At 56.4% G+C, this 17712-nt stretch overlaps 1 protein-coding gene across 2 annotated transcripts; it reads right to left on the reverse strand.

Annotated features, from left to right (window-relative positions):
• Positions 1–9579: 9579 nt before the first annotated feature.
• Positions 9580–15134, reverse strand: IRX1 (iroquois homeobox 1). Of its 2 annotated transcripts, none has more exons than XM_055246026.1 (4): positions 14585–15134; positions 10714–11749; positions 10293–10365; positions 9580–9998 (listed from the first exon to the last, which is right to left on the reverse strand). In XM_055246026.1, the coding sequence occupies exons 1-4, from the start codon at positions 14858–14860 to the stop codon at positions 9941–9943; spliced, it is 1443 nt and encodes a 480-aa protein (XP_055102001.1). In that variant the 5' UTR covers positions 14861–15134; the 3' UTR covers positions 9580–9940. The 2 variants fall into 2 exon arrangements, with proteins under 2 accessions (XP_055102001.1, XP_063475401.1); XM_063619331.1 differs by having other exon boundaries at positions 9588–9998; positions 10304–10365; positions 14585–15095.
• Positions 15135–17712: the final 2578 nt, after the last annotated feature.

Raw genomic sequence — 17712 nt, forward strand, 5'->3', positions numbered from 1 at the left:
AGCCATAAGCTGGGGATCAGGCAACATTTCATTATCCCCTTTTTAACTGCTGGGAATTGATAAATGGCCCTGATGGCCGTGGACCCAGTAGGACACCAGCGAAGATCTGTTGTCGCCGTGGGTTCTGCACAACCAGAATGTGTTCACGGTGACCAGGCCCCTCCCCCAGGAGCTGGCCGAGGGAGCACTGCAGAGAGCTCCCAGAGGTCCCCTCCCTTGGTTGAGCAGAAGCAATGCTCACCATTAAAGATTAATTTGTTTGGCTCTGCAATAAGTTAAAACCTTCCCATCCCAGTTCAAGTGTTAATAAACCAGGGCGGGTGACACTGGACTCTTTTAGTGGGGGCTTCTCTAGCAAGAAGTCATTTAATGCAGCTTAGGCTCGAAGCCTAGGCTACACCTTCAGCTTCAGAATGATCCTAAGACCCTGATTTAAAATGCACATTCCTGGGCCCTCTCCACTCCTGCTGAAACAGGAATTGAGGATGGGGTGGCTGAGGAATATGCATTTGTAACAAGCTTCTCTAAGAGTCTTCTCCCGAGGCTGAGAGGTATCTGGGAGCAGGATAAAGAGAGAGTAGATTATGTAGAGGGAGAAACCCAGTTCTAGGCCTCCTCCCCAACATCACCACCCTGAGAGCTAGTGCTCTCTCTCTCTCTCTCTCACACACACACACACACCCCACACACACGAACATACACTTGGGCAACTCTTGACCCCATGATGCTGGAGGACCCTCCGTCTGCATGCCATGTGGGAGTGACCGCTGGCCCTTCCCTTGGCTTCTTGGCAAGGTTTCCTCATGCCTCTCCTTCTGGGAGCCCTTGCCCCCTGTAGGCTCTGGCAGCTACCGTTTACTGGTGATAAGAAAGTCGTAATATGGCAAGTTATAGAATTGTAATAGGGAACCACTAGAATTCTTCCGTCAATACGTCTCTGCACATCCTTGCTACTGGTGCAAACATGCCAAATGTGTCTTTAGGAGCATTTAAAACCAGAGAAAAAACAAATATAAAATAAAATAAAACCATCAGAGCAGTATGTTCTTGTGTAAACTAAACCTATTTATTTTCCTGCACAATTCCATATGCTTCACTATCATCATTACACTGATCTTTAGTTTTCTTTTTTCACAAACAAGATGTTATCTGAAATGAAATTTACAAACCCCATGCCAACACCGTGCTGAGCAAGGAAAGCAGACGGCTGACCACATGAGACTTCAAAAGAGAAGGACAAGGAGAATGATACAACTCCTGGACGACAAAGAACAAACAAAGGAATACAGGAGCAAAATGTCCACCCTCGGGATGTGATCCGTCCACACGGAAGCACCAACAATGACCCGTCCAGTGCTGGGAAGAGAACACAGAAGTAACACATTCTAATTCAGGGACTAAGATTAAAAAAAAAAAAAAATCCTTTAAGTGTTCAAAGCTGGAGGTGCAATTCACAACCTAATCAGAATTCAGGAGCTGGTCAAGTAATGGGATGCAAGAGCAAAGGGACGGAAGGAAGACTTTGGCATGTATTTCTGTCTTAGCCCAGGGAGCAATGCGGGGAAACCAGGGTCTGCACGGGGAAATATGTGGCACACACATGCCACCCTCGAAGTGTCCACAAGCCTGGCCGCCGAGCATCCACCTGTGTTCCCTCTGAGGTGGCCGGGAGGCACGCTTGAGACAGGCCCTTGTCTGCTGAAGCTTGCAGGGGTCTTGATGCCGGGGGTGGGTGTCGGGGAAATCGGCCACTCTGCTGGGGTGTATTTATCGTGAGTAATCTTTCAGCCAGAAACCAACTGAGACTCTGGCCCTGTGCTTTTCATGGAGAAGTTTCCTTTACAGGCAATACAAAAATACATGGGTTTCTTATCAAATAAGAGCTGTGAGAAAAGGGAAAGGAAGGAAAAAAGTCTTACCAGAATCTCGAACCTGCCCTGGACACCCTCCTTCGAAGCCCCATGTTTTCAATTATGCCTCCTGAATCTACATGGATGCTAATATGTTTGCATTGCTGGCTTTCATTTTATTTTTTTACAATTCACTGCAGGACAGCAAAGTCAAAAATATACTATTCTGATCAACAGGACACATCTGTGGTGAATCCACACAGAAGCAATTAATTTCCTGGTGGTATTTTTACACTGGGGGCCGAATGCAGGCCCCCATTATACAAACAAAAACTCCAGACAGCTCCTGCTGCCTGATAAAAAATAAATCAGATTGCAGAGGGCTGTGTGGCCTAGGACCGCTACAGGCTATGACTTGTAATGAGGCATCCCAACACTAATTATGAAGCTTATTAAAAAGAATTGTCGAACTTGTACTAAAGTGCACGCTGCAATCACGTTAAAGAAGGCAGGCCTCGGAACAAGCAGCTTGCAGTCACCTTGCTCAGCAGAGCGGGCTGTGCAGGCATAGCCAGGGCGTGGATCAAATCACAGGAACAGTCTTATTGTGTTTGGCAAATTGGTCACAATAAATTCGATAGAAGAGCAGGTGAGAATCACAACAGCTTGGTGATGACTCACACATCAGAGTCTCCCCCACTCACTGACATCTGGAAGGGAACGGTCCGGGGCACCATCAGGTACACACATCGCCAACGCAGTATTTTATTATTAAGCTTATTCTGAATCTTCTCTAAGGTTGCAAAAGCAATATTTCAATGTACTCTTTCAGGAGGGAAGGAGAAAAAAGATTAATAAAGATGTTAGGAAGCTGAACTGCTGTGAGATTTGTTTAATTATTCCCCACAGGTCTGCCCCCGCAATCTGCTGACATTTAACCCCAACCTTGCAAATCCTCAGTAAATATTAATATATCAACTCAAACAGGGACCGTTGTTTTATTGGTTCACGGAGCTTGGAGAGATTCGCCACAGCAGTCAAAAATAATGTGCACAACTGAGGAAGACCGGCTTCTTTGATTTCACCTTCTGCTGCACACATGAGCTGGGAGCATCAACAAAATGGAAATGCTGTTACTTTGCACAGCTGTAGAGTGACACTTCAGATGCCTTCGCTTCCCTTTGTACAGCCTGCTGGAATAATCCCAAAACCACAGGGGCAAGAGATTAGAAAGGAGGCAGAAGGGGAGACAGAGAGAGGAGAAATCACACTTTATTATCTGGAAGAGTGGAAATTCTAACAATGCGGAAGACCCGCCCTCCGATCTGATCAGCTTTGCCAGAACAGTGGGCCCAGGATGGGGGTCAGGAAGGGAAAATCGGACTCCAGCCCCTCCTCTGGCATCAGCCCTGCCTGCCCTCCCGGACCCAGGACCACATATCCCATGTGCATATCTGAGAATGGAAATGGCATGCTTTGGTTGAGAGTTTGCTAAAAGAAAAGAAGAAAAAAGAAAAAAATTACTGGTTGCTTTTTAATGTTGCCATGTGTTTGTGTGTTAAGGAGTTGGGGGAAGAGGGCGGTGGAGGCATTTTTGGAGGGTTTTTCTTTAGAGGGGGTAGCTCAAACTTAGATATCTCTTATTGACTTATCTTCTCATAAATACTCTGAAATTCCTAACGGTTGAGTGCTTGCTGTGGGCCAGGGAAGGCTCCAAATTCTTGGGTGTAAGAAACGGGGCTTCGGGTGCACATTTGGCTTTCAGATGTACTGTGCCGCAGAGTTTAATGCGTGATTAATTTTATTCATAAAAATGTTAATCACTTCATTGTGAGATCTTTTGAACATTCACTGCAGAGAGCACCTTTTTTAATTTCTCTTGCCCACCATCTCACAGATGTATTTAATATTTTCAGTCATTTCTGCAGCTATCCAAGGTTCTGGCAATTAAGCATATGTTTAAAATTCAGTACAAGCAAAGACACAGCAGCGACCAACAGCAAACAGGAGAAGACAGAGAAACACACACACACACACACACACACACACACACACACACCCCAAGAATGAAAGCGACCAGCTGGGGAATCCTGCAGGCTGTCACCCCGCTATCAGGGCGTCCGCAACCTGGATGACCTTCCAGAGTGCCGCGCTCACAGACAGATCATCACAAACACGCACGCAGAAACCGAGCTGGCTTCTTCCCTCATCGAAAGGGCTGTTTCAAAGGGGAATCGGAATTTAAAATAAAAGCCCTTCAATTTGGAAGATTTCACCGACCTTGGCGTCACTCCCACCATTGCGTTCTGCCTGAGGGCGTGGGACCCGTGGAGGGTGGGTCGTGGCTCAGCGTCTCGGGTGGGGCGGGAGGAGAGTGGCGCTAGCTGAGTGCCCGGTCTCCCTCCACCCCCACCACCTCCTGCCATTGTGTCCCCGCACCAGCCATTGCGCTCAGGACTCTGGATAAATGGATTAGGGGATCAGAGACACCCGCTGCGTCTTCAGAAGCCCAACAGCAGCCGCGGAGAAGGCGGCCACTTATACCCCGCCCGAGGGGAAGGAGGGGCGCTGACTGCTCGGCCTCTTCCCCAGGTCGGCCTGACCCCCGTCACTGCCCAGAAAGGACCAGGGCCGGCCTTTCCTCGAGGAGGGGCGCCGGGTTCCGGCGGGGAGCTGGGACGGCGCGGACGGGAGCTGACTCCGGGGCGCGTGCTCCGCGTGGTCACCATTCAGGCCCACAGCCTGGGATCCTGCGGCGCGGCCGAGCGGTCCCTGGGTCCCAGCTGCCTGGCTTGCCATGTCTTGCCACCCAGCGCGCAGCTCCATCCCTTGCTCCCTCCCGGGTTCAAGGCCGCATTTTCCCTGCTTCCTCATTTAGAGCAATCCTAACATTTTAGGTCGCTCTTGAAGCCGCCTCAGTCCCAGGCCACGTGGTGACTTCCGTGGGCCTAAGGCAGACTCCTTCTTCATGAGAAACTTATTAAAAAATTTTGTTTTACCACTCCATTGGTATAAAAATGAATATATTGATATACATTAACACATTTTCTTGGACCCAAAAATTACCGGGTATTTTTATATGAAATTAAACCATTTTCCTGGGCCCCTCAAAATACCCGGGGCCCCCAGGCCTGGGGCTCACAGTGCTGAAGTCACCGGGCCGGGACCGCCTTGGCATCTGGCCCCCTTCCGCGCTGGCCCTAAGAGGTCCATTTTCAGACGTCATTCTGGGGCAAGGGAAGGGGATCTGCGTCCAGCCGCCAGTCGCCGGGTACAAAAGGCGGCCGGCAGTCCCCGCGGGATGACCTTGGCAGGCCTGTCAGCTCCGGAGTCATAATTGGAGTCGCTGGCTTTGTGGGGAGCGCCGGAGAAGACCTGGATAGCATGGCCTCTCCCTGGAGCCGCTCCTATTCCTCTAGGGCCGTCCATGCACTGGGTTCGGTGGCCAAGGCACAGAAAAAGTCTCCGGGCGGGCGAGGCGGCTGGGTGCCCTGAGTGGGGAGCTCTCCTTCCACACATCTACGCATTCCCCACGCTCGCTGGCTCAAGGGACACCTAAAGGTGGGTGGGCTTCTTAATTCCACCAGAATGCGCCCCCTCCACTGTTTGCCCTGTCTCCTGGCCCCCAGCTTGGACTTACGGCCCCAGGGCCACCCCACATTCCCTCCCCACCTGGTGCCACATGCTGACTTCGGGGCCAGCGAGATGGCAGGGCCCTCTGTGGGGACAGAGAAGTCACCAGGCACTGGGAGCACGCTCAGTGAGTGGTTCCCCAAAGCCTCCCTTTCCTTTCTGGAGGGTTCAGAGCCTGGCTGACTCCTATGGCAGTGCCGGGTCCTGCGGTGTGGCCCGCGTTGCAGAGGCGGTGGCCACTGACCACAGGAGGTTCCTCTGGCCTTGCAAGTTCTTTTCGCAAGGGCACCACAAAGCTCTGCTCCTCTGTGGGGGCAATGCTCCCCCAGCCTTGCCGGCGACCCTCCCTAGCCTCTGCTACCTTCCGTTTTTTTGACCTCCAACTTGCAGTCCCCACCAACACACAGGGCCCTGTCATTTCGAGAAGTGCATTCAGTGGTCCACTCTTCCCAAGTTGAAGTCCACAAACCCCATCTCCACTTGGAATCCCTAACCCCACCCTAGACCTTGCCTCTGTGAGAGGAGGCGACCAGCGACCCACTGGCATCATGGCTGGGGCGGGCAGGGGAGGGTGGAATTAGCATTCCCCTCTCAGGCAAGAGGTTCAAAAGCAGAGAGGACAGAGCCTGCATGAACCCTCCATGTTGAAAAGCCAAAGGCCGGTGCCTGTCCCAGATACCCCCGGGTGCTGTGGCCCACCGTGTCCTCTCTCCTTTCTGCCTCCCTCCCTCACTCCAGCCTCCTTGCTCTCTGGCAGAGTCCCACCTACAAGGACGACTGTAACTTTATAGGGCATGATTCATCGGTGGCGCACCCCTTGGAGCCGAGGCGCGTATTACATTAATCAGTGTCAGACCACTAAAACCGAGATATGAATATGAATTCTCCATATTGCAGGCGAGATAAATGTGCTGGTGAATGTAATTGATCAGAGGACAGTGGGCAGGATGGTGGGAGCAGGGAGATTTCAGAGACTCCAGCTCAACCTTTGGGCTGGGGGCTGCCAGGGCTGTAACACAGAACTCAGGAGCCCAGGACCAGATTTGTGTCTTGCTCCCCCCACACACACACCCCTCCAGAAAAAGCCTAATATAACCAGAAAAGGGAACTTTTCTATAGGAAACCCATTTCTGATGACAGGGGGAACCCTATGTCTGGAAATTAGTCCTGTGGACAATCTCCCCTTAGTCTGTTCAGGGACTGTCTCCTCCCTGCTGGCCACAGAGCAGCTGCCACCTCTGAAACTGTCCTGGGCACTGCTGAGGTAGGGAAGCCTCTTTCCCCAGGCAGAAAGCTCCTCCAGAACTAACAGGGCTTTGTTTTTAGAAGCAAATGATATTTGTGGATTTTCTATGTCCACTCCAGATTTTTCAGGAGCTGAAGCACCCGGCACGTGGGGTGCTCCCATGGGACCCTGCACACCTAGATGGCTCCCATGGCCAGAAAGATGTAAACAAATAGTGCACAAAGGACAAAAATGCCTTCAGTGCTCCATTACAAATTCATTTGTAGCTTTTCACTGGAGAAAAATAATTCTGAGGCTGGCGATCTGATTTCCTTGTATGGAAAACTTAGCTCTCAGAAAGGTGCACACACCTTTCATGACTCTAGGCCATGCAGCTCAGTAGCCAGGACTCCCAAGGATGAGCACGTGCTGGCCAAGCGACCTCAGCAGCAGTTCTTGTGGGGGTGGGGGTAGGGGGGTCCCAAATGTCTTGCATTGACAAAAAAATCAGGAAAGGGTGGAAATAGGGGTGTGCAAAGCAGCAGGTGCCAGCACAGACCATCCAATTTGATTCAGGGAAATAAAGAGCTGAGCTTGCCCAGGGGCAGAGAACTCTACCTGGCCCACCTGAATCCAATCTGCTGTTTCCAGCGTCACCCAGAAGGCATCTCCCAGCACATTGGTTGCTTGAGCAGCACGTCTCTGTGGCTGGGAACACAATTCCTCATCAGAGGCGAAGGGCGTAGCTGGTCAAGCCTCTCTAGAGACACGATCTGGCTAAGGACACAAGATCCATTTGGGCCCAGCAGTCAAAGTAGGCTCTAGGGCCCCATTGCAGAACCTCTGGAATGATGAGCCCAGGGCTCTGATGATCCACGAAGGGCTAGGGCCGAGGGCAGATGAGAAACACCTCTCTGATTTAGCAAGGAAGGCACTGGACAATAAAAGCACCCCACGTAGAGCCCAGTGCTCACTCCCTCCAAATGCCAGTAGCCTAACCTGCAGGCCCGGCACTCCCCCAAAACACACCCAAAGAACCAGTGGGTGCAGCCCTGGAACACAGAGCGGTCCCCACCACTACAAATCCAGACTCGTGCCCACGGAGCCCCAAGGCCCAGCGCCCCCAGATTTGCCCCACACCCCAGGAGCGAGATCGGCGCTGGTCAAGGCCGCATTCCGCTTTCGGACCATAGAGGGCGCCTGGAGCACGTCCATTCAGACTGCGGAGCTGCTCCCCCGGGCCCGGCCCGAGTCCGTCCGCCCGCGGTCCACTCAGCTCCGGCCCGGCTCCTCCCTGGCTCATCCCACCCCACCCACTCCCCGATCCCCGACGCACCCCACGTGTCCTCGGCCCACTTGCCCTACGCGGCGCCCTTCGAGCCTCCTCTTCGCCGCTTTTCCTCCCGCCTCGGGGCAGGGAGAGGACCCTCCCCTCTGCAGGGACCAGGAACGCGGTGGAGGGCTGTAGAAGGATGCGGGCGTCGGGGGCGGGTAGGAGCCGTGGACTGGCACCTCCTAGTCCTAACGCGAGCCTCCCTCTTTCCTGGAACCTCTGAAAAGACACCAGCGCCCCGACTTTCCCCCTCGCTTCGGCCATGCACGGAGTCCCCAGGCGCAGCCCTGGCGCCAGCGGGTCTCCAGCAGGCCGAGAAGGGCGGGTCACAGGCTGGGGGTGCGAGCGGAGGATGGCCGCTCTGACCTCGGGACTCGGCCCTGTCCCCACTAGACCGTTTTTCCCAGCAGCCCACATCCTCGCTGGCAGTTTTGGAAATATTTGCTGGCTCAGTTTCCACGCATTCAACGCAGAGTCGCCTGCGCCCTGAAGGCCCTGCGCCGGGTCCGCAAAGCCTCCTGAAGGTGACGGCTGCCGCGCTTGGCGCGCGTTCCTTTCCGAACCCACTGATGCTGATGTCCCGGATCCGCAGCGATGTCCAGGCTCCTAGGCCTTTCCCCACCTGCGCGCGCCCGAGGCCAGCCCCGCTGCGAGTGTTTCCCCACATCGCTGCTCCCAGCTGCCTCCCCGCTGCCCGGCCAAGGCCATCTAGGGGCAGTTTGCTCTGGACTCCCGCGGTGCGCGCGCCTGAGAGCAAAGGACGCAGTCCGTGGAACCCAAGTGTAAAGGGGCTTCCCTGGGAGACCAAAGCCACCTCCTCTTTCTCGCTTCCCAACACAGCATCAGCCCCTCGTTCACACCTCACACGGCAGAGAACCCCCGCACAGCATCCCGGCTGGCCCATCTGTGGAGTTTTAAAGAGCCTTCCAATTTCTTCCCGAGTCTGATTTTACCAAATCACTAAACATACATGCAAAGCAATACTCCATTATTTTCACACTCAACCCAGAAAACCACCAGGTGCCACGATGCGCTGTTGAGACAACTAGTTATAAACTGATTTCTAATCCTTAGTTCTCTGGGATCGCAAATAAAAATTCTTTTTCCTCCATTTTTACCGACGTTATAAAATCGTTTTGTAAAACTGCCTAAAATTGAACTTATTTATGTCCTGAGAAAATTAAGTCTCAGAAAAATGTTCGTGAAAGCAATCGAACTGCCAGCAAGAAATCGCCACAGTGACAATATTTAAAAATTCAACGACAGCCACAAACAACCAAGAGATGTTTAAAGCACCTGCCTCTTGGGTGGAAACAGCCTCTAAAGGCCCCCCATGAGAAGCCCATCTCCCCCAGCCACAGGCCCTTGGGTCCTGCCCAGGGTTCCAGGATCCCTGTATCCCCCACTTCTCTCTCTCTCTCTCTCTCTCTCTGTATGTCTCTCTTTCTGCCACACACACACACACACATTCACACACAAACACACACTTTCACACACACACTGGACAGGCACACAGCAGCAGGAGCGGGGAGGGGGCATCATTTCATTTAGTTTATTAGACAAAAATATATGATTTAGACAAGTTCGCTGACGCGCTATTTACAATCTGAAATCACTCTATATACAGAAAAGGGGGAAAGAGACACAAGCACGTGGGGGCATTTACCGAACCCGATAATCGCAGCCAACGGAGCCGCCGGCAGAGGCCTGGCCACCTGGACGCGAGCTCAGGACCCAGCAAGCCCCTTTCTGCAGAAAGCGATGGACGGGAGTCCTTGACGTCCTTGTCATATTTGTCCTTTACACCAGTCTGAAATATTTGTTTTAATTCCTCCCACATTCCCTCCCTCCCCAACTCCTCCCCCCTCCCCCCCCGCAAAAGTAAAAGAAGACCCTTAATCAGGCGGACGGGAGGGCTGCTAGGATCCGCGGCGTTCCCTCCTGCGGGGCCAGAGAGCTGCATGGGAAACACAGCGAGACAAGAAGGCACTGTGAGTGGGGGACGCAGCGCCAGGCGTCGCCGATTCCAGCAGCGGAGCCCTGGGGGCGGGGTCGAGAGCCAGCGCGGCTCCCGGCTCGGGAGAAACTCCAGTCTCCTCGGCTCGCCCGGCACCCAGGGCTGGCGGGGAGCGCTCCTTCAGCAAGGACTGCGCGACCCCCACCGCCACCCAGCCAGCTCCGCCCGGGTCCCTACCACTCCTCCTCCCCCTCCCCACCGCCTCCTCCCATAGCAAAAGCAAACAGCACTCACTTGTCGCGTACCGGCTGGAAGGGCGACTTTAACGGCTGTGCGGGCGAATCTGGCCTGGGGACGAGGTCTCTCTCTGCGAGAGATCGGAAGAGGCAGAGTTAGGACGGAGAGACGGGCGGGAGAGGTCCCAGGCCTCCTTCCCACCAACTTCTGCCTGCTGCCCAGGCAGATTCGCCGGAAAACATCACCCCTCACCCCACCACCACCCCGTAGCAGGCTCGCCGGTAGAGCAAAGCTCTCTTGGGAGCGCCCTAGGGCCTTGTCTGGCTTTCTAAATTGAAGCAGGGATTAAGCGCAGCCCCAGGGCTCAGCGGCCACTGCCTGGTACCCTCTCGGCCCATGCTGCACCCCACGCTACCACACCTAGCCAGGCCTCTGAATTCCCAGCTAGGGGACAGGTGGTCGCGGCCTGGAGTTATACCTGGGAGCGTGGGGCTGCTGCGGGCCGAGGCCTTGTCTCCGTTGAGCGCCCCCGGGGCAATGGCGGCCGGCGGCTGCGGTGGTGGAGGTGCAGGAAGGTGAGGGCCATGGGGCGCGGCGTGGGGCGCGCCAACGCCCAGGAAGGAGCGCATGTTGAGCAGGGAGCCCTGTGCGAGGAATGCGCTGTTGGTCCAGTTGGAGAACTTGCCGATGTGGCAGGTGTACAGTCCGTGGCTGGGCAGGAAGGCGGGGTGTTGCAGCGGCGCCCCGGCGGAGGGCCCGTGCGCGCCGGGGTGGCCCGCGGGTGGTGGTGGCGAAGCCTTGGGCGCACCGTCGGGGCTCGTGGCTGTCTCCGCCAGCGACCAGATCTTGGGCTTGCCGTGCGGCGCACCCTGCAGGCCGCCCGCTGCAGCGCCGGGGCTCGGCAGGCGCGTGCTGCCGGGCTCTGGGGCCTCCTTTGCCAGGCCCAAGGGCGAGTCCTGGGGCTTGAGAACGTCGGCTGCTGCCAGCGGCGAGCCTTGGTCCCGGGCAAGAGCAGAAGGGGCTGCGGGCGCGTGCGGAGCCTCGGCCTTGTCCTCGTCATCCTCGTTGCTCTGGTCGCCATCGTGCTCGTCGATCTTGTCAATGTCGATGCTTTCCAGGTCGATCTCCTCGTCGTCCTCGGCCTTCTCCGGGTCGCCCTCGGTGTCGCTGCCGAAGAGAGCTCCATCTTCCTGGTCCTTGCTGCGCGCTCCCCACGTCACCTTGTTCTCCTTCTTGAGGCGCCGGCGCGCGTTGGCGAACCAGGTGGAGACCTGCGTGAGGGTCATCTTGGTGATGATGGCCAGCATGATCTTCTCGCCCTTGGTGGGGTAGGGATTCTTGCGGTGCTCGTTGAGCCAGGCCTTGAGCGTGCTGGTGCTCTCGCGAGTGGCATTCTTGGGCCTCCCGGGGTCCCCGTATTGGAACTGGCCGTAGGGGTAATAAGCCGGCGCCGTGTGGGCTGCGAAGGTGGCGGGGTGCACCCCAGGGTTGTCCTTCAGTTCATACTGCGAGCCCTGAAGCCACAGGGCAGAGCCATCGAGGAGACAGAGGAGGGAAGTGGAGAGAGAGAGGGAGAGAGAGAGAGAGAGAGATGAGTCCCCAAGATGGGAAAGTGGGAAGAAGCCGCTCCAGTGGGCTCGAGGGCCTCCCGGGCGCTTTGCGGGGCTCTCCTGTGCTGGGCAGATCAGGAAGGCACCCCCAGTTCACTGCTGGGGAGAAGGGGAGCCAGGACCACGAGCTGACTTCAGGAACTGCCCTTTCACCGACAGTGGAGATCGTTTTTGCCACTCTAGAAAAGTTCCAGAAACAGTACGCTCTCCAGAAGAGCACAACAGAAGCCGCGGCCCCTGCAAGTTCCCTAGGCAACCCCTGTCCCCACAACCAACCCCTGGAGAAACCTGCATTTCCAAGTTTATCTTTCACTAGCTAGAGGGAAAAACCTTTCAACTGAGTTGATAAAGCCATTTCTCCAAACGTAAAGGGCCCAGAGCCCAAGCCTCCTCTCTGCCACCCAGAGGGGGCTCAATCAAAATAAACCATCCCGGGTTTTCCACCGGTCTAAATCCGCCAGCAATTTAAAACGAAAGCAGTCCTCTGCCTTCCAAATTAATCTGCATATAATGGTTTCCCCACATTAAAATGTCTTTAGTGGTGACAGATAATTTAAAATTTTAATCCCGGCCATCATCGACAACAATAACAAAAACACTATTTTTTTTTTTTTTAAATACAAAAGGAAGGCTTAGCCTGTAAAATATTAACGCAAGGGCTGGGAACCACCGGCGGCCAGGAGGGGAACCGGTTCAGTATCCTAGGCCTCTTCTCAGTTACTTCATCTCTTAAGTTTGACTTTGATCTGGAGGGAGCAAACACTAACTGTTTGCAGGCATTTAGAGGCAGTGATTTATTTGCAATCAATATTCTTTTTATCATCAGTAGTAAAACACAGCAAGTCGAATTATCCCATCAGGTTTTTTGGTAAATAACATTTTATCTTTCTAACAACCTCATTAGGCCTCATTATTACCATAAATTGCCCAGACAGACATTCAAATACAATTTTATCTTTTGACTTCCAAACACCCAATTATAATGACTTGGAAACCTAGGCCTAGAATCAGGGTTTGGGTTTGAGTTTACTCTCAGCACCAGCGGGAGAGCTGGAGGAAACACACACCTTTTGGGTGGGAATAATTTTTACATATTATCCCTCTAGAGGGGAAAAACAACTCAGAACAGCAAACATCTCCCTTCCCCAGCTCTCCACAAAGGGTGCAGGTCCTCACACTGAAGCTCTCTCCCTCCCCCGCAAACACAGGCAGGGTTCCCAAATGGCACACAACTGCATTCGCCATTTCTGTAAAAAATGTTCATCCTCTATGTAAAAATGATCGAGTTGCAATGTTAGCAACTCTGAGAAAGTTGTAAAGACCAGAAGATTTCTTGGACTAATTAGTCTGGTGACTGAGGCCGCAGAGAAAACGTTTCTGCGGCTAGATTTCGTTTTTGCCCAATCGTTGCAAAAGGTACTTTGCGCTTTTCTAATTATTTTGGTTGTAATTGTAAAGAAGACATTTCAGCCTCGTCTCCACCGGGAATTCTGTTTGAAAGGACACCTTGTAAATCTCTCATCGCGTCCCGGCCTCACCGCCGCCTGAACAAAATGGGGGCTGATCTTTTTCGATAGTAAGAGACCTGAAAGGCAGCCGGGCCGCTTTCTTTCAAAACTACAAGAAAAGTTACAGGGAAACCCGCTCTTTGCTTGTGCACACTTGAGGGGCGTTTACTCCCCGCTTCTCCTTCGGGGAGCGGGGAGACATCGCGGGTGCTTGGAAATTGCTTTATCCCGCGGGCAGCGACCCAGGAGGGGGCTGCCTCCCAGGGCCCCGCGCCCGCCGCACAATTCACCGGCCGTCCGAAGTTTAAGCACCGACCTTGCAGTCAGACCAAGGAAAATGGATCATTTGGACCGGCAGGAAGGCCAATGCCCCCGCGGAGAATTAAATGTGCAGCCGCCTGCCCCCACATCTAACACCCACTGGGACGGGAGACTAAGAGGACACCATTTATTTTAAACCAAGGGACACTGTTTTCTTTAATCCTCCATTATGTAACGAAGGAAGAAAAGTGCTTTTCTTTTGGTGCAAATGAAATGAAAACTTTGGCAACTTACAAAAGTAAAATCAAACACCGTTTCAGACACCAAAACATTACTGCAACTTAATTTTTGTTTAATCTCAAATTCGCACTCACGCCATGGAGAGACCTCTCCATCCCTTTGGACCTCTATTGTTAAGATTATTTTGATTGACTCTACTAGGCTTAAAAGGGATCTGTCTGGCAAACTCGGATACAACTATCTCGGAGCTGCTAAAGAGGGAGAAAATCAAGTTTTCCAGACTCGGTTCGAAAACTAAAGAGGTCGCGCGAGTGGAACCCGCGGCCAGGAAGGGAAGTCCTGCTACGCTACGCCGGGCCGACCTGCGGGAACCCCGTGGGCCTGCCCGGGCGCCCTGGCCGGGCCAGGCGAGTTTGCCCCCGACCTCCAGCGCGGGCGGCGCTCCCGGGGCCTGCTTCTGCGGCCTCTCTGGACTCTCTCGCTACCCGCTCCCTGGCCCGGGCCTTCCGCTTTCCCAGGCCGAGATGGCCCAGCCGTCACCCTCCCGGCCACGCAGCCCTCTTGCGTCCCCCGGGGCCGCGGCCTGGGCCACCGGGAACCTGCCCCCGGACCTTTCTAGTGCCTCGTCCGGACCAGGTCCACCCGTCGTCTCTCCCTCCCGGGCGACCCGCCACCCTTGCCCTGGCGCGGGTGAGACAGAGGAGAAGCGGGGGAGGCCGGACGCACTCACCATCTGCGAGAAGAGGCTGAGATCCGCGGCGTAGGGCAGGAAGGCGCTGTAGTTGGGCGCGCCCGCGTACGGCCCCGCCGCCGCGTACATGCCCAGCACCGAGGTGACCGCAGCCGCGCCTGCCCCGCCGCCCAGCTCCGCAGCCCCGGGTCGACCCGACGAGGCGGCGGCCGCCGCCGCAGCGGCCGCGGCCAGCACCCCCGGGCGCTCGCCGCCGTAGGCGCCGGGCCCCGCGGCGCTCAGGTACTGCGGGTAGCCCAGCTGCGGAAAGGACATGTCCGCGAACTCGGCGACCGCCGCAGCGGGTGAGTATTAAAGGCGCGGGGAGGGAGGCGGAGGCCGGCCGGAGGGGGTTGCAGGAGGAGCCGCGAGGGGTCTAGGGAGGAGCGGGCGGCCGGCCGGGCGCGCTCGGGCGGGCCGGGAGATGGGGGCCGGTCGCGGCTCCTCTGCCCGGTGCTCGCAGGCGCCCGGCTCCCGGCTGCGCCCGGATCCGCGATCGCGCGCCGACTGCGGCGGCCGCCCTCCGCTCGGCGGCGGGGCTTTCAGACACAATTTGAAGTTGATGCTTTGATTGGCATCCCCTTGAGCGCAGGCCCCGCCCCTGGCTCCCCTCCCGCCCCCTCCCTGCCTCCCGCCCGCCCTCGCCGGCCGTTCCCGCCCCTCCCGCGAGCACGTGGTGCCCCGTGCCGGCCGGGCCAGCTACTCTGGCGGTGGGCGCGCGCGTCGGGGCGGCGGGGTGTGGGCCCGGAGGCCGTGGGCTCCTTCCCGACCAGCCCCCGCAGCTGTCTGACAACCTGTCGACACGGGTTTACAGCTGTCTGACACCGGGTTTGCAGTTTCGCGGCCGAGGTGTGTCCCCTTTTTAACAAAAACAACTTGGCGCCTGCTTTTCTACCGTTTGGGCAGCCGGGAAGGGGCCGGCGGCCTGGGCGCTGGTGACTGCGGGCGGGGAGCGGCCTCTCCGCAGAGTCCCGCGCGGCCGGTGCCTCCAGGGGACATCCTCGGCAGAAGTGCACCCGGACGCTCTCCGCGAGCCACTGAACCGGCGTGGCGTGACACCCCCGACTCCAGATGCGGGTTCCTGTGGGCCCCTGCTGGGTAGTAACCGATCGTCTGCCAGTGACCGGCCTCGCCGCCCTTGGGGAAGCGGGGAGCGGCCGAGCTCTGAGGGCTCTTTCAATTGTGCAAACTTTGAGCGAGGGCAAACCCCGCGGAGAAGTCGCCAGCTAGGGGGAAGCAGGCGCAGTCGGCGCCGCGGGTTCTCGGAGGGAGGGGTGGGGGAGATGCGGGGGGAGGGGCTTTCTCTTCACCCAGAAAGCCCCCCTGGCAGCCGGAGGGAAACATCCCCCGCGCCCCAGCGAAGGGGGAAGACGGTGTGGCCTGGACGCCCGGTTTGTCCACCAGGTGTGCAGAGGCCGACAGGAAACTTGTGTGGAACGCGCGAACCCGAGTCGGCGCCGCCCCCAGACCGGGAACGGAGCGGCCTCTTGGGTCCAAGTCCCGCGTCCCTCTTCTCCCTGCGTCTCCCCTCTCCATCCTCAGCCTCGCCCGGCGACAGGACGCGGCCAGGCGCGGCGCACTTGAGAGGGACTCCGTGTCGCCGCGGCCCTGGCCGTGCGGCTCCCGGGAGAAGATGCCAAGTGCACGGACCTCCTCGCCTCCCTGAGCCTGGGAAGACGCTGGCAGGCCACTTTTGCGCCTCGTGGCTGGAGAGGTCCGGACGGTGCCGTGGGGAACCGGGTACCAGTCCCGGCTCCCGGGGCCACTTAGCGAACCGCCTCCTACGCAGAGCCGGGGCCGGGAGTTCACCCCGCTGCCGCTCTCCAGCACACCGGACTCCGCGGGAATTTCAGCAGCGCACTCTGGCGTCTTCCCGGCTTTAGGCCGGGTTGGGGCTACGGGATGAAGGCGGCCATCGGGCCGGAGTCGGCACGCTGTTCTGCTGGTGGGCTGAGCCACCCGTATCCTGGACACCGGCCAGGCGGTCCCTTCACCCCCTGCCTCGCTTCCCTCTCTTCACGGAGCCTCGAGGCCCAGGGACTTCGGCAGCATCAGGAGGGCTCCGGTTTTCCGGGCCTGAGGACAAACACTGAGACATCGCCTGTAATTAGCAACAATAATGCCCGTGATAGTAGTAATTACTAATAACCAGCTCCGACATCGGGCTTGATTTTTCCCCGCTCTGAGTCAGATTGTCTTCCTAGTCATGCTGCTTCCCGCGCTCAATTCGCCCCTCCACACTCCAGAATCCGCCTACAACCTCCAGGGTCCCTTTCCTGCTTTTACATAGATTCCGGGCGGGGTTTGTGGGGACGCCGAGGGTTGGTGCGGAGTGGATTCTTGGTGACACAACTCCGGGAAGCCCCTAACTGCAGCTTTTTCCTGTTCCCCAGCCTACCACCAGACACCTTCTAACCCTAAGATAGATTTCCGATCTTCAGCCTCCTCTCCTCTATACCCAAAACAAATCCATCCATTGCGTGTGACTCACTGTGTGAGAAGTGGGCCAGTTCCACCCACCCCTGTCCTGTTCAGCAAACTACAGTGTCACATTTCAGGTTGACAGGGGAGATACGCCCTCTTGAGTGACCTGGAGAATGAGATGGGATGTCAGTCCAGGGACACTTCTCAGCCTTGGGATTCAGCTACAGCTTGTCTGCCTCCATCCAACCCACTGAGCACCACCGCCCACCCCACCGGCAAGCCTCAGGTCTCTCTGCAGCTGGCAGAGATTTGTGGGGAGGCGGGAATAGGGAGTGGAGGCTTCGTCCTGACTCTCAACCAGCCCACTCCTCTGTGCCCTCGCTGCATCACCTCCATTGGCGTCGCATCACAAAATGATTGCAGGCTCCTGAAAACACCAGAGAGCTGGGTGGGGAGGACCTGGCTGGGCCCCACCTGAAGACTCCCCTGTGAATCCTGCCTGAGGACTGCACGGTTCCTGGGGAAGCGGCACTAGCAAAGCTGGGCAACTTGCTCCCCAGGGAGCCCTGCAAAGGTGCAGAAGGGGAGATTGTGGTCTGTTCTCTGCCCAAGGCCAGGGCCTGGGGCTGCACTCCAGGCCCCTGGGCCTAAAACCAATTCTAGGAAGTCCTTTCTAGGAAGTTCTAGCAGAGCCTGGCAGGCCC

The sequence above is a fragment of the Symphalangus syndactylus genome, chromosome 16 (assembly GCF_028878055.3).
Source record: "Symphalangus syndactylus isolate Jambi chromosome 16, NHGRI_mSymSyn1-v2.1_pri, whole genome shotgun sequence".
Classification (NCBI taxonomy): Eukaryota; Metazoa; Chordata; class Mammalia; order Primates; family Hylobatidae; genus Symphalangus; species Symphalangus syndactylus.

What these genes read in the sequence shown, in the direction of transcription:
- IRX1 (XM_063619331.1), bottom strand. Translation starts at nt 14,860, where the DNA reads ATGTCCTTTCCGCAGCTGGGCTACCCGCAGTACCTGAGCGCCGCGGGG. An exon ending in CAGCAGCCCCACGCTCCCAG is followed by an intron (nt 10,366 to 10,713) that starts GTATAACTCCAG and finishes GATCTCTCGCAG; the next exon opens with AGAGAGACCTCGTCCCCAGG. An exon ending in TAAAGTCGCCCTTCCAGCCG is followed by an intron (nt 9,999 to 10,303) that starts GTACGCGACAAG and finishes TTTCCCATGCAG; the next exon opens with CTCTCTGGCCCCGCAGGAGG.